The 22594-nt window shown below is 35.1% G+C and overlaps 1 protein-coding gene across 1 annotated transcript; it reads right to left on the reverse strand.

Annotated features, from left to right (window-relative positions):
• Window positions 1-223: 223 nt before the first annotated feature.
• On the reverse strand, window positions 224-2982 carry LOC114760896 (heterogeneous nuclear ribonucleoprotein 87F-like). Its single transcript, XM_028950209.1, has 3 exons — window positions 2755-2982; window positions 2260-2434; window positions 224-468 (listed from the first exon to the last, which is right to left on the reverse strand). Exons 1-3 carry the CDS (start codon window positions 2980-2982, stop codon window positions 224-226), a joined length of 648 nt encoding a protein of 215 aa, XP_028806042.1.
• Between the last annotated feature and the right edge of the window lie 19612 nt (window positions 2983-22594).

Consider the following 22594-nt stretch of genomic DNA (forward strand, 5'->3'; position numbering starts at 1 on the left):
CATCTCCTTCACCATCGCCTTCAACAAAAACTCAATTATCTCCTTCTCCTTCACCCTCAATGCCAATTGTAGCCCTGCGTCCTTCCATATCATCATCTTTTCCTCCTTCCCCTTCACCATCATTTGCCATAAATTCCTTACGTCCCAGTTCTTCGCAAACACCATCTCCTTCTCCTTCTCCTTCACCTTCACCAAAACCAACTATATTTGCACCTCGTCCTTCTCAATTGTTACCTTTATCTCCTTCTCCTTCCTCATTACTTTCTCCGAGCAATCGTTCTCCACCAATTAAATCAAGCCCATCACTATCACCATCTCCTTCACTGCAAAGTCCATCATCTCCACCAATCCCTAAAAGTACGCCGCCTCCCCCATCAACATCCACACCTCCACCACCTAGCCCAAGAATTTCATCACCACCTCCTCCATCAACACCTAAACCCCCTCCACTAAATGCTCCACCTCCACCTTCCCAACACATAATATGCATCACAATTTTTGGCCATCGAATTTGCCTCTGATCAAATCCAACATCACCCAGTTCTATATGTATGCTCTAAACCTTAGTTTCACTATATATCACTTTCTTTCATTATGCACTAGTCCTCCTTTGTCTATGATCTACCAAACACAAAGTCAAATATCCCATGAAGCATATTTACATCTCAATGGTCATTCCCATCTTATCATTTCTGATCATACCATAATATATTACCATACAATAATACCTATACCTACCTTACAATATTATGTTACTGTGTAATAATGTGCTATGAATAAATGAAGTTTTATATTATGCTATGTTTGTCCGATGTAATCTGAATTTGAATAATATATCCATTTACAGCATAGTATTTTGCTTTTAAGATTGTTTTGGCTTGTTTTAATTTTTATATGGGAAAATGACAGAAAAATTATTGTTTTGGATTTGGAAATCCCAAAAAGTCACTTGAAGAGAAGAAACTTCCTTTTAGTTACGAACGACCAAATGGGAATTTTATAATTTGATAGAATGATCATATTACCTTTATGAACTTAAAAAAAAAAAATCTTAAGTCCCCCTGTCACACCGGCAAGCCGCCGAAACTCTATTATGCTTACTAAAAACATTACGCTTTCGTATTGACAATTTTTCATAGTTAACATTACAAACTATCTTTCATAATTGGGGGAAAATCTCAATTATGCTTCCCAGTTAATTATATTAAGATTAAGGAAAATCAGCTCATTATAGAAAACACTTAAATACCTTGAACTTAGAATATATAGAATTTCTCATTATTGTTTATAGTCTGTATTAAAACATAAACTTTTTGGATACATTTGTTTTAACAAAATTTACAAGCTTCCGGTGGAAATTTTGATAGAATTTCCTGTGAAAGCGGGACCTTTCAAAAATTCTAGCAACTACACAGTACGGTATAGTCAAGAGGAGCCCTCCATGCCAACTAATAACCACAATATATTCACAAGAACGAATACTATATACACATCTAGCCTACATGGAGCACCTAATAATTACAAAACTAAATACATAAGTTTAAACTTACAATATTGATTAGAAGTTGTCCATAACGAATCAACAAGCTTTTGACTTAACAATATATAATACAGCCCCGTATTGATTATTTGCCGGAGGTGTTGGGTTAGCTACAGTATTTGAGGCCAAAAATATTTTCTAATGAATAATATCTTGTTTAGAAATTAATGAAATACCAAAAGAAATAAATTTAGCAGATATATGAGTTTGTATACTAAAGACATGAAAATTATGTTCAACTTCTAAAGTGAACAATCATGAAAACAAATGAAATTATATAAAAAGATTATTAAATGAACAAACTTAAATAAATGTAACAAGTTGTTTATAAAAATCGATTCATAAAAATTGAAAAACTCATTTTTCAGGTAGGATTTTAATTGCATGTATAATGGATTGCAACAAGCATGGACACACAATCCATGAGGATACAAGATCAATCAAGTGTGAACTATGAAAGCAAGCATGGGCACATATATCTCATAGTGATAAACGTAACCCAGTCATAAAAACAAGTGTGAGAATGATGCCTATAAATATCAAATGTGAGTATTATGGTCACAAATAATCTAGTTATATCTTAAGTATTGATGCTCCTACTGTTAACAACTAGCGTTATGTTCTATACTTAATCCTTTCAAAAATGTTTTAAAGCATGCACTACAAAAAATTTGACTTTCAGCGGCGACAAATATCGCCGCTGAAAGTCCAAAAGTCACCGCTGAAAAGCTTCAGCGGTGACATTCTGTCACCACTAGGTCGTTGCCGTAGCGGCCGTGGCTGAAACTTATCAGCGGCGACTTTTTGTCGCCGCTGAAAGGTGATGAGTTTGCCACCCAGATAGGTCGCCACTAAAACATAAGAATCGGCGGCGACTAATGTCGCCGCTGAAGCCTGTTTCAGCGACAACTTAAATGTCGCTGCTGATTATATTTTCAGCGGCGACCATAATGTCACCGCTGATTACCTTTTTTTTATTTTAATTATTTTTATAATATATTAATTATGCAAAAAATTTTATTTATATTCTTGATAAATATTATCAAAAGGTTTAATAAAAATAAAGTAATTAACACACAAATATAGTGTATTAAATAATAAGATTTATAACCATCAAAGTGTTTTTATGTCTTTAACTAAAAAAAATTGTTCAATTAAAAGATACATTACATAATGCAAAAGAAAAATTACGTAGAGGGACCAATACTAGGGACGCTAGAAGTAGGGGTATCTGCAGGAGCATTTAACTGCATCTTTTGCATGAAAGTAGTGAGCTGAGCTTGTATTCTCTGTTCCATCAATTGCTCCATCCTTTGTTCAAGTTGTGTACGCTCTGCTTCCATCTTTGCTCGCTTTGCTGCACGTTCTGCTTCCATCCTCTCTCGCTCTACGGCACGTTTTACTTCCATCCTCTCTTGCTCTACAGCAAGATTTGCTTCCATCTTTTCTCACTCCTCCTGAAATCTTCTTTCAAACTCTTCATACAATTGGGTGCGTACGTTCTCAAGTGAATCACTAGATTGAGTGTGAAGTCTCTTCCTTCAAGGCTCTGCTCCATAACCTTTTCCTCTAACATATCCTGACCTCTCACCAAGAGCAGTTGTTAATATCTCATCAGAGGTCATTCGAGCATCACTCTCTAAGGATTACTGCTGAACGAGCTCATGCATGCGATCCTATAGTTACAAATTACAAATTACATTAATGAAAAAATATAATTATTTAATTAAATATAAAGGACAAATATTATGTATACATGAATCTCTTCAGATCGGGGATCCACCTACTCTAACTAGCCATCTGCGGTCTTCCTAGTACGTGTTATCTCCCAAACCTGATCTGGGGGAGCAGGCTGTCCAGTGGTAGGGTCTCTCTATAAAGCATAATATACAAAAATAACAAATCTTGAAAAATAAAAAAAATGGATAAGAAAAATAAAGTGCAGTGAAGAGGCAACTTACTACAGAGAACTCAACCACCGCAAATGATCAGGGACCACATGTATGCTTTGTTACTTGTTTTGCTCGGTTTTGTGTGTTTCTAGCACTTCTGTTCTACATCAAATTTGAGTAAGTACTAAGTATGTTGAATGATATAATTATATTATCCATTTAAATAGTTAGTATTTAGTAAGATACCTTAAATGGATCTGACTGAAAATATGTCAATAACCACTCCCAATCTTCAAAACTTACAGTTTGAGGTGGATTTGCCAACCTTTCTTCATCAGTGTCAAATTTCTTATAGTGGGTATGCAAGTTGGTCTTCCAATTTCTAAAAGCATTTTGCAATGTAGTCACTATCATTTTTTGGAACTTCTCTTCATCTGTTGCAACAGCATGTTGAAATTTTTCCTAAAATAAAAATCAATATCAGCATAAGTACTTGTTTTGAAAGCATAAATAAACCAAGATATATATTTACTAAACATAAATTGTACCTTCACTTTTAAAATCATGACATCAATATAATTTGTGTAAACATTCTTCCATTCAGCACAATCCTTCAAAGATATTGTGGTTCTAATAACATAACCACAATAATTAGCTAGCTCTCTTGCTCCTCGCCCTACTGCTCTTGTCATGTCATCTGTGAAAGTAAGCTCAATCTTTCCTCCAAATTTAGTCATTAAGTCCACATTGAGCGACTTATAAACTCCTCTACCTTTCTTAATTATATTAGAAGAGCCTATCATTCAGGTGAACAAATAATACAGTCAAAAGTATGTGATGCTAATTAGTTACTTGTATTATATAAAAGTAAAGAAAATTTACCTACACTACTGTTTTGAGTAGGGGGAGAGTCGACAGGCAATTCCTCAAATTGTACTTGGAGCGGTCGAGGTGAAATGATATGTATAATTGCAAGGGTAGAGCTAATACCTCCACTACTTGTGCTGCCATGTTGTGTGAAGGAAGAGCTTCTCCCACCTCGTCCTCTCTTTAGCCTTGACATATCCTGCAATAATGTACAAAATTTAGATTGTTTTTTATGTTAATAAAACTACTCTTTATGAAGATAGTACATATTAACAAAAATTACAAAATCTAACTTGTCAAGAATATATTAGTAAAAACTACCATTTATAAGGATTGTAGTTTCATTCTGTTGAGTCCTTTGTGGTACTGTCACTTGTATCATCATCTTCTATTTCACCTTCAATGTCACTTTCTTCTTCAGTATCACTATCATTACCATCAAGCACATCTTCTTCATCACTATCTTCATGAACTAGTGAATTAGATTCACTATCATCAATAAATCCAGTCTCCATAGTATGAATATTACTTCTTTGTGATGGTTCTCCTACTTGAATAAAGGTTTGGGGTTGTACATCATCTCCACACAAGTCAATAAAGATATCATGATGTATAAGACTTGCATTTAAATCAACCACCAATTGTTGATAAGGCTCTTCATCAACCATTGCAATATTAATACCACTACCAACATTAACATTCTCAATTGGCATATTGAACAAGTCACGTGGATTCGTTTTGACAACAACAATCCAACTCGATTCAACAATATCATCCACATAAAAAACTTGCTCTTCTTGAGATGCTAAAATAAATGGTTCATTAGTTTGTAATGAACATTGAGTGTTGATACTTGTGAACCCATACTTATCCACCTTATATCCTTTGCCATAGTTAGCGACATCCCACCAGTGACACTTAAACAAGTATAATTTTTTATTCTCTATGTAAGATAACTCATAAATATTCTCTAACACACCATAATATTCTTTATTAGCATTAGTGTCATCACCCTTGGCCATGACTCCATCATTTTGAGTTATTTTTCCTATTGCCTGATCTTTTGCATGAAAGCGAAATCTATTGCCTATAAACATAGAGTAACGATTGACCACTCTCGATGGACCAATTGATAAACTTTTGAGTTCAGGACTTATAAAGCCTTGTGTGGACAATGTTATCACCTATTAAAGAAGAACCATTCCTTAAATATGCATTAATATTATTAATATAAACTTCAAAGCTCAAAGTCTAGAACTTACCCGTGAATGAAACCAATTAGGAAACTCTTTATATTGCTCTTGCTCACTCATTAATCCCCGAGCTTCAAGTTCTCTCCTATGTTCCCTACATGTTTTTACACAAGTGAGAAAAATATAAATTATAACAAATTCATTCTTGTTAAGTTAAGTTGACGTACTCTATGAATGGCCAAGTTTCTTCACAATTTTGTAGCACAGACATTCTTGCCTGACAATACTCTTCATAAGAAAGAGAGACTGACTCAAAATGTCCTTTAGGTTCACCACTTTTCTTGAACACTGAAAGCTCATTACTGATATTATTATCATTAATGTCATCATTCTGATGCTGCACATTAAATTTAGTAGGAATGTCTTTCAAGTATCGTGAACAAAAAGTTAGACTTTCATCTGCCAAATATCCTTCTGCAATTGATCCTTTAGGTTGGGCCTTATTGCCAACATATGACTTGAGAGTTCGCAAATACCTACAACCAAAAGCCGAGCCTTATTGAATGGTTTTAAATGATAGATTATAAATATAATTGTAAAGTAACCTTATTAAAGAAAATTACCTTTCTATGGGGTACATCCAACGATACTGAACTGGCCCACCAACTTTTGCCTCTCCCGCCAAGTGTATAGGCAAGTGAACCATTACGTCAAAAAAGGCAGGTGGGAATATGGTCTCTAACTTGCACAAAGTTATTTCTATTTGACTTTGAAGTTTGTCAAGTTCTTCACATGTTAAACACTTTGAACAAAGATTTTTAAAAAATCTTCCCAATTGTATTATTGGTTCACATACTCAGGGACGCAGTAATCCACGTATTGCAATTGGAAATATTTCCTGTAATAGCACATGGTGATCATGACACTTCAAACCAAATATTTTTCGCTCGTGAATGTTGACACACCTTGAGATATTAGATGTAAAAGCATCAGATACTTTTAAGTTAGCCAAGAATTTGCAAAGGGATTGTTTCTTTTCAGAGGATAATGTATAAGGAGCAGGAGGCTTATAAACATCATTACCATTTTTAATTAGGTACAAATTACTCCTAATACCCAAATCCACCAGATCATACCTACTTTTTAATGTGTCCTTTGTCTTTCCAAGTAAATCCATCACTGTCGATACAAGATTATCAGAAACATTTCTTTCTATATGCATCACATCAAGATTATATCGTATCAATAAATTTTTCCAATAAGGCAATTGGAAAAAAATGCTTCTTTTCCTCCAATTATAAGCCTTACTATCTGTAGGGCGCTTTTGTTTTTGGTCTTTTCCAAATGATATATTACCCAATTGTTCTAATTGCATAAGTGCTTCATCTCCAGTTAATGGAATTGGTGGAGCTCTGAGTTCTTCTTTTCCATCAAATGAGTTTGCATCTTTGCGCCATGGGTGATTTTGTGGAAGAAAGCGCCTATGACCCATATAAGATAACTTGCTCCTTAATGAAATGCAATGTGTGTCTTTGTGACAACAAGGGCATGCAAACTTGACTTTAGTTGACCATCCTAAAAGATTTTCATATGCGGGAAAATCGTTTATTGTCCACAACACTGCTGCATACATAATAAAATTTGATTGAGAAAATGCATCATATGTTTGTACCCCTACTTCCCACAATTGTTTTAGCTCCTCAATCATTGGTTGTAAGTAAACATCTATTTCATTACCTGGACACTTTGGACCAGGAATAAGAAGTGTCATCATAAAGTATGGGCTTTTCATGCAAAGCTATGGTGGCAAATTATATGGTACAAAAGCTACAGGCCAAATGCTATGATTGGCACTTATATTCCCAAAAGGTTGAAATCCATCACTTGCCAAACCTAATCTAACACTTCTTAGATCAGTAGAAAAGCTAGGGTATTGTTGGTCAAAGTGTTGCCAAGCAAGAGAGTCAGCTGGATGTCTCAATACACAATCATTTGTGTGCTTCTCCTTATGCCACCTCATTTCTTTAGTAGTGTCTCTTGCCATATAAAGCCTTTATAACCTAGGTGTTATTGGAAAATGCCTTAAGACTTTCTGGGCAATTTTTTTTCCTTTTTGCCTATTCAACTTCCATCTAGGTATCTTGCACTTAGGACATGATTCTTCATTTGCATGTTCCCCCCAGTATAATATGCAATAATTTCCACAAGCATCAATTTTATTGTAATCTAAACCCAAATCACGAATTATCTTCTTAGCTTCATAGAATGAGTTTGACACTAAAGCCCCTTCTGGAAGAACATCTTTCAATAGGGCCAACAATGCATCCATAGATATATTGCTCCAATGGTTAAGACACTTTAATTGAAGCAATTTTACAATAAAAGACAATTTTGACATCTTCTCACAACCTGGATAAAGTTCTGTCTCTGCATCCTTTAATAAGTCATAGAACCTTTTGGCATGCACATTAGGCTCTTCATTCTCATTTAATTCATTGTTCATATCATTCATAGAAGGGACATTATATGCATCACATACCATCCTTGTAAGGTTCTCCTCATAAGTATCATGTTCTGCTGCTGTACTTGAAGTCTCACAATTACTTTGACATCTAATAATTTCCCCATGCAAGTCCCACACCTTATAACTATCCCAAAAACCTTTACTCAATAAGTCAACCCTGACATCTCTTCTCGCTTTGAATATGACATTCATACATTTTTTACAAGGACATTGTATTTTGCTTGTCATTCCATTCTGAGTAAAAGCCCATTCGAGAAAACCATCTACTCCTTTAATATATGTTAGGTTGCCTCTGTCTTTAATATCTAACCAACTTTTATCCATTTCTATTTCGTAAAAGTTGAAGATTAATATAAGATAAGAAAAAACAATAAATATTAAAGTGCAAGAAATAAATAGAAATGAATAAGTTTGAGTTGACCAAGAAAAGAAAATTATATATGATATATATATATGTATCTTACTTCTAAAAAGCTGATTCTCTAAGCTATCTTTGGGCAGATATTCGTAGATCAAAAAGCCTATGTTATTCTTCACAGCAATATCCAATCAGTTTCACGAGGTGTGAGTGTCTTAGTTGGCCCAAAAAAACAGCTTCTACCTGCAATTTGATTTTTAACAGAAAATATTCAAAACATCATTTTTAAAGAAGCAACACAATATAGATAGCATGGCTTAATTCATTTTTATATAGATAGCAACACAATATATATTCATGCTTTTTGTAGCTTTCATTAATTTCCTTACCTATGAAGTATGAATATATATTTGTATTGTAGTAAACCCTCAATGCTCAGTCAATTAAGTTTTAATTCAGAATGCTGTTTTCTTTCTCTCTTTCTTTGTTTCTCTCTCAGGAATTGTATGAAAATCACAAGATCCAAATTAATGCGCCCAGAATATGTTTGCAAAAAATGGACTGAGTCATGGAACACGATACAAGGTAATGGAAAATGTGCTGGCCACTTGTTAAAGCGGTAAGATCCTTGACACACAAAGGATATATATGGTTTAAAAGTAGCCAAGAATATTGACACAAAATATAACTATTTTTTTTTAGAGAAAATAGTTATCTTTTATTTTCACTGGCATATATAACACGCCATATATATATATTATCCGTGCCAGAAGAGGCACGGCAAAAGTTTGACATATCTATATCACACAACAATAGCACTAGAATAATGAGGGAGAAAATGATAGAGGAAGAAGCTGCGAATGAGGAATTCGTCACACGATATGATATGGACAGAGATAGCGATCAAAGAAACTATTTATAAGCACATAAGAAGCATAGGGGATCAGACTTAATTAATCATTGCTGATCTCTAACTAGCCAGAGTCAATATATAGTTATATATAAATATGAATGTATGAGGACAGAAATAATCATAAAATGAAAGATGGAGATGTGCAGAAAATTAAGGTCTTAACTCCTAAGAAATAATCAGATAAAAAAAAACCCCCAAGCAATAAAACAAGTAAAATAAGGACAAGAATTGAAGGAGGTAATAAAGTCAGCAGTAACAATTTGCCAATTTGAAAGGTTTGGTGAATACAGTTGAAAAATGGTTTGGTGAACGAAACATTCTGGCATTGCCTTCTTTAGTAGCAATATGGCAATACCTGTTCTGCTCCTTCCTTTTCTATAATTCCATCACCTCTGTCCTTTGATCTAGGTTTATTCCTGAATAAGTATGGTGTATAGCATTGACGGACTGGAAAGGAGCTGATGAAAGTGGATCCGTTTGTGAAGGGGAAGGAAAGTGGCGTCGAGTCTTAAGGGGAAATTGGGTGTGTTGGAGCAGGAGACAGGGCAGAGAGAAAAAGCTAGATGCAAATACAATCTTGTGGATGCCCTAAACCTCAAAGTCGTTGTCGCATTTGTTGCCTGACCTCACAAACCCTCTTTGGCTTTGGTTTTTACAGTGTGACATATAGTTACTGATAGCAGGGTTCTTTTTGCATCGTAGTTTTGAATCTAGTTAGAAAATATTTTCTTCTTTCAGTAAACAACACATACACATGACAGCCATTAAATCTAGGGGATTTCAAAAAAAAAAACACACAATCAATCATAGCAAACCAAAGGAAAAACGGATCTCAAAATGCAAAACAGGAAAGGGGAAAAAAATACAGCACCACAAGACTTCAAGCGAAGAAGAAGATCAGCGCACTTACATGGATGATAGCAAGAAAGAATGCTGGAAGTGATGGACTAAACATAGATGGACGCTGGAATAAGTTAGACGCTCGAAGCTTTTCTGCGCGGCACTGGTGAGAGGGAAAAGTAAACTTTTCAGAAGATTAGGACGGGTTAAATTGTTTTGTGTTGCAAAATGAGAAACTTTATATATAAAAGCAATACGCCAGCCTTGCCAAAAACACGCGTGGCTTCATTGGCAGGGGGAGTATTAACTTTTACCAGGTCCCCTGTTTGAACTAGCCAGATAACAATTTAATTATTTTTAACCTTTTTGAGCCAAAATGAATGTGTGAAAAATGGGCATTTGTCAGACTCGAACACGAGACCTCTAGATTGGAATAAGCAAGCGTGGCCAGCCAGGCCAATGAATTTGATTGAAACTGTCAAGCAATAGAAAATATATATACATATAATATGCAACCGTATATGTTTTACAAAATTTAATTAATCACATTTTAAATAAAAAATATAAATAGTAATAATATTTAATTAACTATATACATGATTTTATTATCTATATCTCTCACACATTTTTAATTAATTATATTATCTCCTTTAATAATTTTATTTCTCAATCCTCTCATACATATGTTCATCATCAAATATTATTATGTCAATTAAGTATGCTCACACTAATTTAATTATAATAATCTCTCTCATATATTTAATTATGTTATCTCTTTCAATTATAATATCCTTCTCTCTCTCACACATACACACTATCTCTCTTCCAATAATATTTACATCTACCTCTCACGCACACTCTATCCTTCACTACTTACCCCATCACTCAAACTTGCATACTTTCTCATGCATGCCTCCATCTCATTTCTCTCCCATGCATAATGTTTTTCTATTCCATCTCTCAAACATTTGGATATGGTATATGTGTGTTAAACACACTCCAAACTTTCTTCCTCTCCCTTTCTCTCTCAAACACCACAGTATCTTTCTTTTAGTCTCTCTCTAACACAAAAATACATAAAAAAACATTAATTATCAAAGTTACTTAATTACACAAATAAAAGATTATAATATAAAATTTTTACAAAAAATAAAAAATGATAAAAAATGTCAAAAACTTTCAGCGGCGACAATCTGTCGCCACTAAAAGCTGTTTCAGTGGCGACAGAAAGTGTCGCCACTGAAAGAAAATTCAAAGGTGACAAAAGTTGCTGCTAAAAGAAGCTTCAGTGGCGACAAAAAGTGTCGCCACTGAAAGAAGATTCAGCGGTGACTTGAATTATCGCCGCTGAAAGTGTACACTTTCAGCAGCGAACATTCAAGTCGTCGCCGTAGTGTATACTTTTGGCGGTGACAAATTTTGTAGCCACTGAAAGTTACAGCTACAGTCGCGACAATAATAAGTGGCCGCCATAACTATCACTTTTGTCACTGCAGAAAGGCCTGACTTTTAGTAGCGACACTTCTTGTCACCGCTGAAAGTCATATTTTTAGCGGTGACTTCTTTTGTCGCCACTGAAAGTCATCGCTGAAAGTCCAGTTTTTTGTAGTGATGCCTGGAATCAAATTACCATCATTCAATTAAATGATATCTCAAATTAAAAATTACAAATGATATCTCAAGTTTTTTTTTTAAGCAATTCCACATCTATGCCACCTCCACTACAAAATCCTGAAGGTTTATCACCTACATCTTCCACAGCTATGCCTCTCTAGCACCAACTTTGAGAGGTTCAACTCTTCCTCCTTCAACATCTATAGCCCCTCGACTGCCAAAACAAGAGGTACACCTCCTCCCCTGTCCACACCTATGACTCCTCCATCACCAAGCTTAAGAGGTTCGCCTCCTTCCCCATCAATGCCATGTGCACCTCCAGGCCCTAGAGGTTCATCATCTTCACTATTGATATCCTCGCCCCCAACAACACCAACACTGAGAGATTTAACTCCACCCCTGTCAATATATATGCCTCCCCCACCGTCAAAAGTGAAAGGTACAACTCCTCCTTTCTAACACCAAGCTCTAGATGTTCACTGCCTTCCCTATCCCTCTCTACCCTAGCTCATCCACCTAGCACAACAAGTTCACCACCTCCCTAACCCATATTTGTGCTACTTCCATTGACAAGCCCAAGACATTCACCTCTTTGCCCTAAAATCTCATATCCTATTAATTTTAATCTATTAAATGAGAAATTTAGAACCGATCAAGGGCCAGATGAAATAGTAGAGGTAGAAATAAAACAACTTTTGAAGTGAACCTCGGGTAGAGATAAGACTTTTATTTTAAAAAGTTTCAGTTAAGGAACGACGGTAATAGAAATTATGCTCAAAATTTCTAAAAAATTTTGAAAATTCATGAAAAATAGAATAAAGTGTCTAGAATAATATTTGAGGTCTAAAAGGTGAAAATAGGATAAAAATAATTTACTAGAGAACTTTCTGTAATTATAGGCATTTTTAGGATTATTTTAAATATATAGGGGCATCAACTATTCAAAAAAAAAGGGAAAAATTAGTTGAGAGCTTACAACATATTGTAAAATTACTCCCAACCTCTAAAAGTGCAGAGGTTAGCTTTAAAATAATTTAAAGCTGAATTATGTCTGTAAAAGACCTATTTTGGAAATTTTTGAATAGAAGAAATTGCAAGTTGAATTTTTACCTAAAAAAATTGATAAACTTCTCTTCAATAAAGAGAATTGATGGCATAGATAAACAACTTTTTGGAGCTTCTGGATTAGACAAGATCCAGGAAAAATTTAACCGACACAGTGGAATAACTTAAAACTTTGTGGGACAACTTTTTCTCTTAATTTTCTGTAATATTTTATGCCATTTTATGAGAGAAGGGCAAGGTTGGAATTATGTCATTTGTCAAGGGGCATAATGAAAAGAAGTTAAATTATAATTTTATATTAGGTTTTAACCATATGTTAGAAAGGGAAGAGGACACAAGGCATGATCAAGAGGTGGAAGACATGATCATAAGACAAGTGGTCATGAGAATTTTAGTAATTTACAAGGACAAAATGGGAAACTTATGGCAAAAATTTTGTCTACAAATACCTCCCTACCCACATCATTCGGCCAAAAATAGGGAAACCAAAGGAGGGAAGGTTTTGCTTTTAAATCAAAGGGAAAAGGAAGAGAAAGAAGAACAAGATAACCAAGTCAATTTCAAGGCAACATGTAACACCTCCTTTATTAACCCATTATACATTAATTGGAACCATTATAATGCATTACCTAATGTTTCTGAGTGAAAAATTTCAGTTTCAAAATTTTTCTTTTTATTTTGTCTGTATACTATTCATCCGAATTTTAGCCAACTTTGAAAATTTATAACTAATTCTAAAAAAATAAAAACAAAAGGGTTCCAATTTTCACGTGAAGCTTGCTAAGAGTTTTATAGAAGAAAAATATTCATTGGACTCAATTCCATCTAGAACAACACCAAAAAGTTTGACAAGGTATACTCTTTATATGATCAATTTTCAAATTTTCAGTATTTTAGCCCAAGTTTGGAAGAACATAACTCTTAGTTTAGAACTCCCAATTTAATGGTTTACAACTTGTTTTAAATCTAAAAATGAGATCTATTTTTCTGTAAAATTTCAAGTCCAGATTCCATCACTTGCTTATTATTTTATGTATCACAAGATTAGCCTCTTTTAGGGTATTTTCATCCCCTAATTACCTCTTTCTTGAATTTATTTCCTTTCTAGCTCCTTCCACATCCTTTTGACATTGCACCACTCAATATTCAGCACTTGAGCATGTCATACCAATATAATTTACCACATATTATCATTCAATAATCCATTACAACTTAATATAAAGTTTGTTAATACATTACCTAATGTTCCAAACAGCATAACATTCACAATACTCTTTCATCCTGGCACCAATTCCTTGCCTTGACCCATGGATGAGCCATTCTCTATTTGAGACATAATTTAATATAGGAGGAATAAGATTTCATAGAAATCTTAGTAGCATTTGAATTATAATTATCATGCAATCAAGCAAGTTACAATGTGACATGTTATAAACATCAAGACATCCTCAAGCGATGTAAAATCATATCCAACAATATGCTAGGAGAGGAACATTAACACTTTCACATTAACATAATTCAATACATTGGGCCAAAGCATAAACCAAGGGTATCCAACCAACTAAAATCACAATACAAGTTCCTCAATCCAAGCAAACAACAAATCACATCAAACAAGCAAGATAAACAATCAAATTATAATTCAAAGCTACCTTTTATCACTTGATTAACTTGGTCTCCTCAAGGGACAATGATTCTCCTTGATTCCTCCTCACAAAGGCTATTAATTCAAGTATAAACATAGGCTATATTAATAACCAAACAATTTAAACATAACACTTTATCTTTAACTTAACGATTTTCTCCTTTTTCTTGAATTTTTAACAAAATAATTCCTCTTTTAGAATCAAGAACCTCATGACTCATTCTTACACAATCTTTCATGAGGAATCCAAATGTGAAATCAGATTTTTAAAAATCAAACTCCTTCCCCTTCAAGTTGAGTTGGCCGAATGGGGGGTATAATCTTCCAAAAATTCTATTTTTGATTCCAATGATTTTAAACACTTTCCAATAGTATATCCCTAGACAAAAACATGTTTTAAACCCATTAGAATCATCAAATCAATGAAAAACAATTTTCTGTAGCATGAACAATGGCAAGCCGAAATATACAAATAGGACCCTAGGAGAATTTTCTTCCAAAAATCAATCCATACACTATTTAATCATACTTATTCCACTTGGTATTTAAGATTTCTATCCTTCCTAAACATCATATGATCCACTGAAATTTTGGCAGCATTTTTCTTAATTTTTCAAGCCAAAAACCCTTACTAACCAAGCTTGAAACTTAGGGATAAGGAGGCTTAAGCATACCTTGATGTTTCCTTGACATAAGTTGAATGATTCCTTGTCCAAAACCCTTCAAATTTTTGGTCCTTAAGGTCTAGAGCCACAATGACAGCACCTCCCCTATTTTTCCAAATTTTCCAACATCTCTTTGTATTTTCAAGAGGGGTATTTATAGAAAATTTAATCTGCCCCCTTCTCTCCTTAATTTTCAAGAGGGGTACTCTCTCTGTACTAAGCAACCAAGTCCTGAGGAGGTTTTTCCCATCTTAGACTCATCCCTGGTCATCTCATTCTCCCGCTCCAAAGAGATACTACCCTCGTGGCTCAATAACCTTCCCTTAGGCCTAGTCTGCTGTGATCTTGAGAGCTACTCTGCTCTTCCAAAAGCCTCTTCAGGATCCACTATGATCCTGGATTCTTTCACATTTTGCCCAAGCCATGCCCACTCTTTAGGAGCCTTTAGACCAGCAGACTGAGTCAAGGAATAACTCACCTACCCTCGACTAGTAACTTGACTGATTATTCCCTTAGACGGATCACAGACACCAGTATTGCCTTAGGCCTTACTCAATCCTTTCCATAACTCCAGAATCATTCATCTTTCCTGCCTTTCCTTTCCTCTTAACTTTTAGCTACCTCAGGCCATTTTTCTTTTATTATAGCCCTTTAATTCTCTAAGCCATTAGCTCATATCCATGGCCTTCTGGACTTGTTATCATATCCATACCAGTCTGCCATATCTTATGATTTTCTTTCTCATCTTACAGGGAGAGGTCTTGTAAAATCATCTCTATCATCTTCTCAGGTATTCCACCCTTTCATTACTCTTGGCCAACTTCGCTCTCATTGGGGTAAGGTTAACTTCGTGAGCCTTTCCATGGCTACTGTTACTCTTCCTGTGGAAGGACGTGTTGCTCACACCAGAGCACGTCAACTCAACCGCTTTTCCTGCCTTGATGGAGGACATAACACTTTTACAGGTACAACGTCAATTCTACCACTCTAAGAGGATGCGCTGTTACCTTCATAACATTGTCAACCCCATCGTAACCATTTTCTTTCCTTCCTTTCCCTTCACTTCAGGAAATAGCTCGCTCTCAGTAGAGCGACATCAACTCTGCGTCAGAGAACCAACTCCCTGTTAGTGGCAGTCTTACCTAAGAGGGGGTGAATTGGGTGAGTTATAAAAATTTTGCAAAATTAAAACAATGAACTAACGGAAACAGAGAGTGTAAGTTAGAGAGATTTCACCGTAGAAAAGAAGACACAGGATTTATATTGGTTCGGTCTCAACCACTTAACCTACGTCCAGTCCTCAGAACACCTCTGAGTATTCCACTATGTTCCAAGATTGATTGGGCTCTTGGTGCCTCAGTATAGTAATTGATACTCTCAATCACTCCCCCTTACTTCCCGTAAGGTTACAAACCCACTCAAGAGTCCACACTCTTGAGTATCACACAAGACGTGATTAATGATAAAAATGTAAACTCTCTTACAGAGTGAATAAATGATAATCATTGAAGCTCGATGTTATGGAAGAACAGAGTATTGAATGCAACAATAAATAATCAACAGAGGGTAGCTCGCGTATTCAATCTGTTCATGTAATGCTTCTTCGTGCCTTTTATAGTTGAGGTAGTTTAGTAACCGTTAGACGGAAGAGCTTCTAGCCGTTGAGAGTCTGGTTGTGTGTTTTCCCAGTTGCAACTGTTTCCGCCATTAATGCTTCTGACAAAGTAGGTTATAGGCTACGTGGACAACTGTTGGAGAGCCGTTGGATTTTTCTTCGTAATCTGCAATAATACATTGATTTAATAAGTTTTTCTTTGCAGAGTAAGATCAAAAGTAGAACCGAACAAATGATAAAATGAAAATTCATAGTTTACGGTCAGAATCAATCAGTTGTTAAATGTGCTGAGTAATAACTGATCGTGCTTGATCAAAGTGATGATCGATTACTGCTTGATTGATTAGGTTATCGATTATTCAAAGTAAGAGCTTTTGAAACAGATAACTAAGTTTATCAATCAAGTGATGGATCAATGATTTATCGATCAAGTGATCGATAAAAGGAAATAGTGACATCATACCGGTATGCATAGAAAAAGAAGATCAAGGTCACTTTTGATTTTGAATCTCTTTAACTAGAGGATTAAGACAATTATGAAGGCTGAGAAAAGATCGAATGAAATAGATGATAAATTTTGAGAAACATCGTGACTAGTTTAAAGTTTAACCTGAAATCACCTCATGATCGAACAAGTGATCGAACACTTGTTGATCAATCAGGTTATCGATAAACAAAGTGTTATAGAAATAGATTTTAAAGCACTAATTTTCAAACATATTATCAATAAATAGACGTGGATAACCTTATCGATAAACAATAAGCAAAAGTATATTCAGTGAAAACACAGGCTATGTAGGTTGATCAAATAGGTGATCGATCATGTTATGGATGAAGAGGTCTATTCTTGTAAAATCAAAGAACTGATTTATCGATCATGTTTTGTGAAAACAAGGTAAACATAAAGTGCGGTGATCGATCATATTATCGATGATAAGATTATCAATCCTGTGATCAAAGAACCATGATTTAAAAACGATGTGCTGATTATCGATCATGTGATCGATAATTTACTGATCGATCAGGTGATCGATAAGCTACCGAAATAAATATCTGCACGCAGAGTTATAAAGCAATGTTCGATCATATTATCGATAAATGACTAATCGATAAAGTGATCGAAAAATTGTGACTAAAGCAAAACATAGAGTGAGTAGAACGCATTACCGTTTATCTGTCTTCTTATCAATAATCTGTTTATCGATCATGTTATCGATAAATGCCTATTAGATTTATGTTCCTTTATCTGACTGATGTCTGATCATCTTGATTATTGATCAAGTGATCGATAATTTACTCTAGACTTTCATACACAACTAAGTTAACAATGATGATCAATTGATCGATCAACACATTATCTAACAAGTTATCGATCAAAGTTTCTGCTAAGTTACTTGATTGTAAAGAGATATTATCTATCAGCTTATCGATAAGTCCTTGATCGATCAAATGATTGATCAACATACTGAAACACAAATTACTTACTTTGTTATCATCAAAACCTTAATCCTAACACTCCCAATTTGAGAGACATCCTATGGCCAAGACCTACTGGTTAGTTAATCTCGATCCCAGCATATTCTTGCATGTCAAATCCCTATTAGGGAAGCCTCTCGACCTAACTCATTCGATCATCATGGTAGTGGCATCAATCTAGAGGAACCTCACCTCTTAAATTCCTTACTGGCCTAAGTGTTGTGGTCGCACTTCTCATTGATGCCTTAGGGACATAAAGGAATACTCCCTAGTCCCAAACATCACTTTACGTCTAAGCATCATCACGCTCTAGGCATCATCGGTAACTTACTTATCTCTTTCTATAAATCAGTTCTCAATGCAACCATCAACTTTTACATTCCTATCTATTTCTGTTCAACTCTATCTTGAAGAGGGATCTTGCCTGACTCTACTCTTTTTGACTTCCTTTATCTCTTGACCAATCATTCCTCTGGTCAGGTATTAATTATCATACATTGATCATATCACACAGCGAATATTCAATCACCTTGCTAAGTTGGGTCTAGGTCAGGCACCTAATTTATCATCAATTCTTCATTCAATATCATCTATTCTTTATCCCTCTTAGTTTACTATTCCTTAAGGGTTTCTACCTCTATTCAGGGATTCGAACAAACCTCAAGCATCCTGTCCTGTTACCTTGCCTCTATCGAGGTCACATCGATTACTTAAGGTTTAGGTTGCCACTTGATTCCCCTACTGGGGCACTGACTCATACCCTAACTGGCTCATTGTACAATCATTCATTACACTTTGGAGGAGTCTTTTGACTTTAACTCATACCTCAGTCAAGCTCCCTTAGCTTAACCATTCCTTTCCTGAAGGGGAGTTTCTTAGTAGTGACTACCTGTCTCTTAGGTTACTTTCTGTCATTCCTTACTTCTCCTCTGTGTCTATTTTTCCTAGAGAAATCACCTCAATCTCATAACCTTAGTTAGACCAATCCCAGTAACCCATCACCTTTCTTGATAGGGATTTTACTCATACCGAGTTTTGCTTTAACCAATGCTCCGTTAAACCTTTGTCAGAGCTTTTACCTAAAACATTGTTCTGTTTAAACAATTGTCAGAACCTTTTCTGATATCAAAATGAAACATCCTACCTTTAACCCCTCAGAGTATGCATTTGGAAGCATTATGGTTCAAGCAATTCACAAAACAAGCCCGTAGATTGAACTTTGTGATTGGTTCTCGAGTTACTGTTTACTGGTTAAATTCTAGATTTTCAGTTCAACTTTAAGCAATCATAACTCTTAGCACACACATCCATTTTAAGTGATCTACCACTTGTTTTAAAGCTCAGGATGTGTACTTTAATTATGATAAATTTCATGCCTTAACTCATTTATTTGATAGGTCAGACTGGAGCTAGAAACTGACTGCTCTAGGACCTACATTTTATCCATTAAACAATTCTTACTTTAATTCTCCCTTCATTCGAACATGCAACAACTAGCCTAATGAATTTCCATTCAATCATATACTTTTAGTTGTATGCCATTACATTATACATCAAACATTACCTCACATTTCTTGCTTGACATATCCACAATTAATTACATTACTAGCCACGTCAATCATTACATTGAAAAGCATATAAATTCTCCACTTTCTTTGCCTCCATCTTCCTGCCCTTCTTCATGCATGCTTCTCTTTATCATTTGACCTACTATGATTGGTTAAGGGAAGATGAGATTCGGGAGAATCTCAGTAGAAAATAATAACCACCCAAACATATATGGCAAGCTTGGCATTTATAATATGCTTGCAACTTAACATTTCTGTAACATAGTGACATGTTTGGAAATCATCATGCATTAACCATAAAACACATAGGCCTATGAAACATTTCAAACATATTCACAATCACAATGTATGAGTTCATAAAACCATATAAACACAAAACATGTCACACATGCAAGTAAATACCAAGCACATAAGAGTAGGGTAAAGTTTGCTACCTTGCACCATAAGTTTTCTCTTGTTCTTCAACTTGCTCCCTAAGCTTCCCAACCATCTAGGTTGGTTACTCAAACACATCCAAACTTCTCTTGAATGTCTCAAGGTTCTAATCACAGCCACAAGGGTCACATTACTCATTAGGACCAAGAATAAAACAATATGAAAGACTTATGTCCTTAAACTTAATCCCTTTATTCTTAATTTATAATGTAGTGTTCTAGCTTTGTAAAAATTGTTCTCTTAGGCCAATCCCACACAATTTTGCCCAAAAAATCCAAATATGAGTTTAGATTCATCAAAATCCAGCTCCTTCCCCTGGTCCTAGGCCAAAACCGAAATCTGCTACTAAATTTTTAGTTTTGATTCCAATGCTTCCAACTTCATTCTTTCATCTTATCCCTACACAATTTTTCATTTTAAACACACTAGAAGCATTAAAATCAGCAAAATCCAATCCTAGCCACAAGAACCAGGTCTGGCTGAAACATTTCTCAAGTTACACAATCATGAAATTCAACCAATTTCAGTATAAAACCACTTGATTCGTGCTCCTTTCAAACCTTTGAACATTATTCTAACATCAATTTCATCATCCCCTATCCTTAAAAACTTCGTGCAGCACCTCTCCCAAGGGTTCCAAGCTCCAAAAATCATTAAAATCCATAACCAAGCTCAACAACAACAAGAGTAGTGAAAGCTACATCAAAAACCATAAACATACCTTGTTTTAGAGCTTGATCTTGTATGGGACCACTTGGCCTTTCTTCCTCCCTCTTCTTTTTCTCTCTAAAAACTATTTTGCTAGAGCTTCCCCAAGGTTTCCTCTAGGTTGGACGAAAATAAGGGAGGGGAGGGGAGGGGAGGGGGTATTTATAGAAAACAAGATTGAATCTAGGCCGTTGATCTTAAAATTGTGTGGCTTAATCTAGATCGTCCATTTTCTCTTTTAATCTTATGGTGACAAGTGTCCTATGATATCATGCTTACCTCATCATGATAACATCATGCTTACATCATCAAGTCACATGTCTCCAATCCAGCCGTACACATGTTTTGCATCCAGCTGTACACTTGTCTTGCATCCAACCGTACACGTGTCATCCATCTTTTCCCCATCTAACCGTACACTTGTCTCTTCCATATTTCTTCATCATTTTGGCATTAAAATAGGGAGGAAATTAATATAAAATTCGTGTAAAATATAACCCTTAGGTGTTCCTCCACCTATTTTGCCATTTTGCACAGTATATGGTACTTTTTGAAGTCCTGACTTTCCCGGGACCACTGGAACATGTTATGGCACCATTTTCTCTCAAGTAAATCCACATGGCATTATATAACATGTCCAAAGAGAGAGTGATGCTCTTCCCTTGTTCTTCCATTAAAATAATTAAAATAATTAATAATATTTATTTCGAAGCGATCTTGACCGAATTCTTTCTACCGGTCCACAACTCCGAGAATCTATCTCCAAGTACCAATACTATTTATTCATCACGGGAAATTCCAGTAATTTTTCTTAAGTCCAAAGTCAATCTCTAGACCTTTGACTTTCTCCGAATAGTGTATAAATAGACTTTAAATTCTATTAAAGCCAACATCTTCGCTTTCTAAGGACAGAATTATTTTTAAAACCTGTCATAATTGCTCAAGTATTTTTTCCTATTTTCTTCCAATTATTTGAGGCTTCCCTATATATTAAATAATTCATTTTTGAAAATATTCCAAATCAGTCAAAACCCTGGGAATTCCACAATTTCCTTCTAAGGGCATTTTCATCATTTTTAGCCTCATACAGGCCTTTGAAACTTATTCCCATTTTTTTTGGAATTTTTCTGCAGTGTTCAGGCCTTAACCTACCATTTTCCATTTTCTGAGATTTTTCTGGGATTTTCGAACATAATTTCTATTTTTGCTTTTACCAGCCCAAAACTTTGTAAAATTATGATTTTGCCTCTGGTTTGGTTTAACCTCAAAATTCACCTCATTGAAGCCTCTAACATAATCTTTGGCCTACATTTATCTCTATTTCTTATTCCTGAGCCCTGAGACTTCTTCTGAGTCTCTAATTTCCTCTTTTCTCAATCCTAGAAAACTTTTCCTTTGGTATTTAGTCTCCAAGAATCATGATGTCCTTCTAGAGAATCTCTGAGACTTTTGTCAAAAAAGGTCTGGTAGCCTACTCATTTCAAACTAATTTCTATACTTCTAGGTCAAAAATTCGGGATGTGACATTTTGCATAAAATATGAAGTCCGAATAGTAAAGGAAATAGTCCAATGAGTATTTTTCTATGTAAAGAAATGAAAGAGCTACAAATAGAACTTACAACCATCTCATTGCAATTTTTCTAAAATCAGTTATGAATTTTCAAAGTCGGCCAAA

The sequence above is a fragment of the Neltuma alba genome, unplaced genomic scaffold, assembly GCF_004799145.2.
Source record: "Neltuma alba isolate B1F8T4 unplaced genomic scaffold, ASM479914v2 tig00011035_pilon, whole genome shotgun sequence".
NCBI classification, from domain to species: Eukaryota; Viridiplantae; Streptophyta; class Magnoliopsida; order Fabales; family Fabaceae; genus Neltuma; species Neltuma alba.

Excerpts from the sequence above, each read along its gene's own strand:
- LOC114760896 (XM_028950209.1), bottom strand. The coding sequence starts at position 2,982 with ATGGAAGCAAATCTTGCTGTAGAGCAAGAGAGGATGGAAGTAAAACGT. Across the intron at positions 2,435-2,754 it reads CAGATACCCCTACTTCTAGC|GCTTCAGCGGCGACATTAGT; the intron begins GTCCCTAGTATT and ends TCGCTGAAACAG. Across the intron at positions 469-2,259 it reads ACCGCTGAAGCTTTTCAGCG|GTGGAGGTGGAGCATTTAGT; the intron begins GTGACTTTTGGA and ends TGTGTTGGGAAG.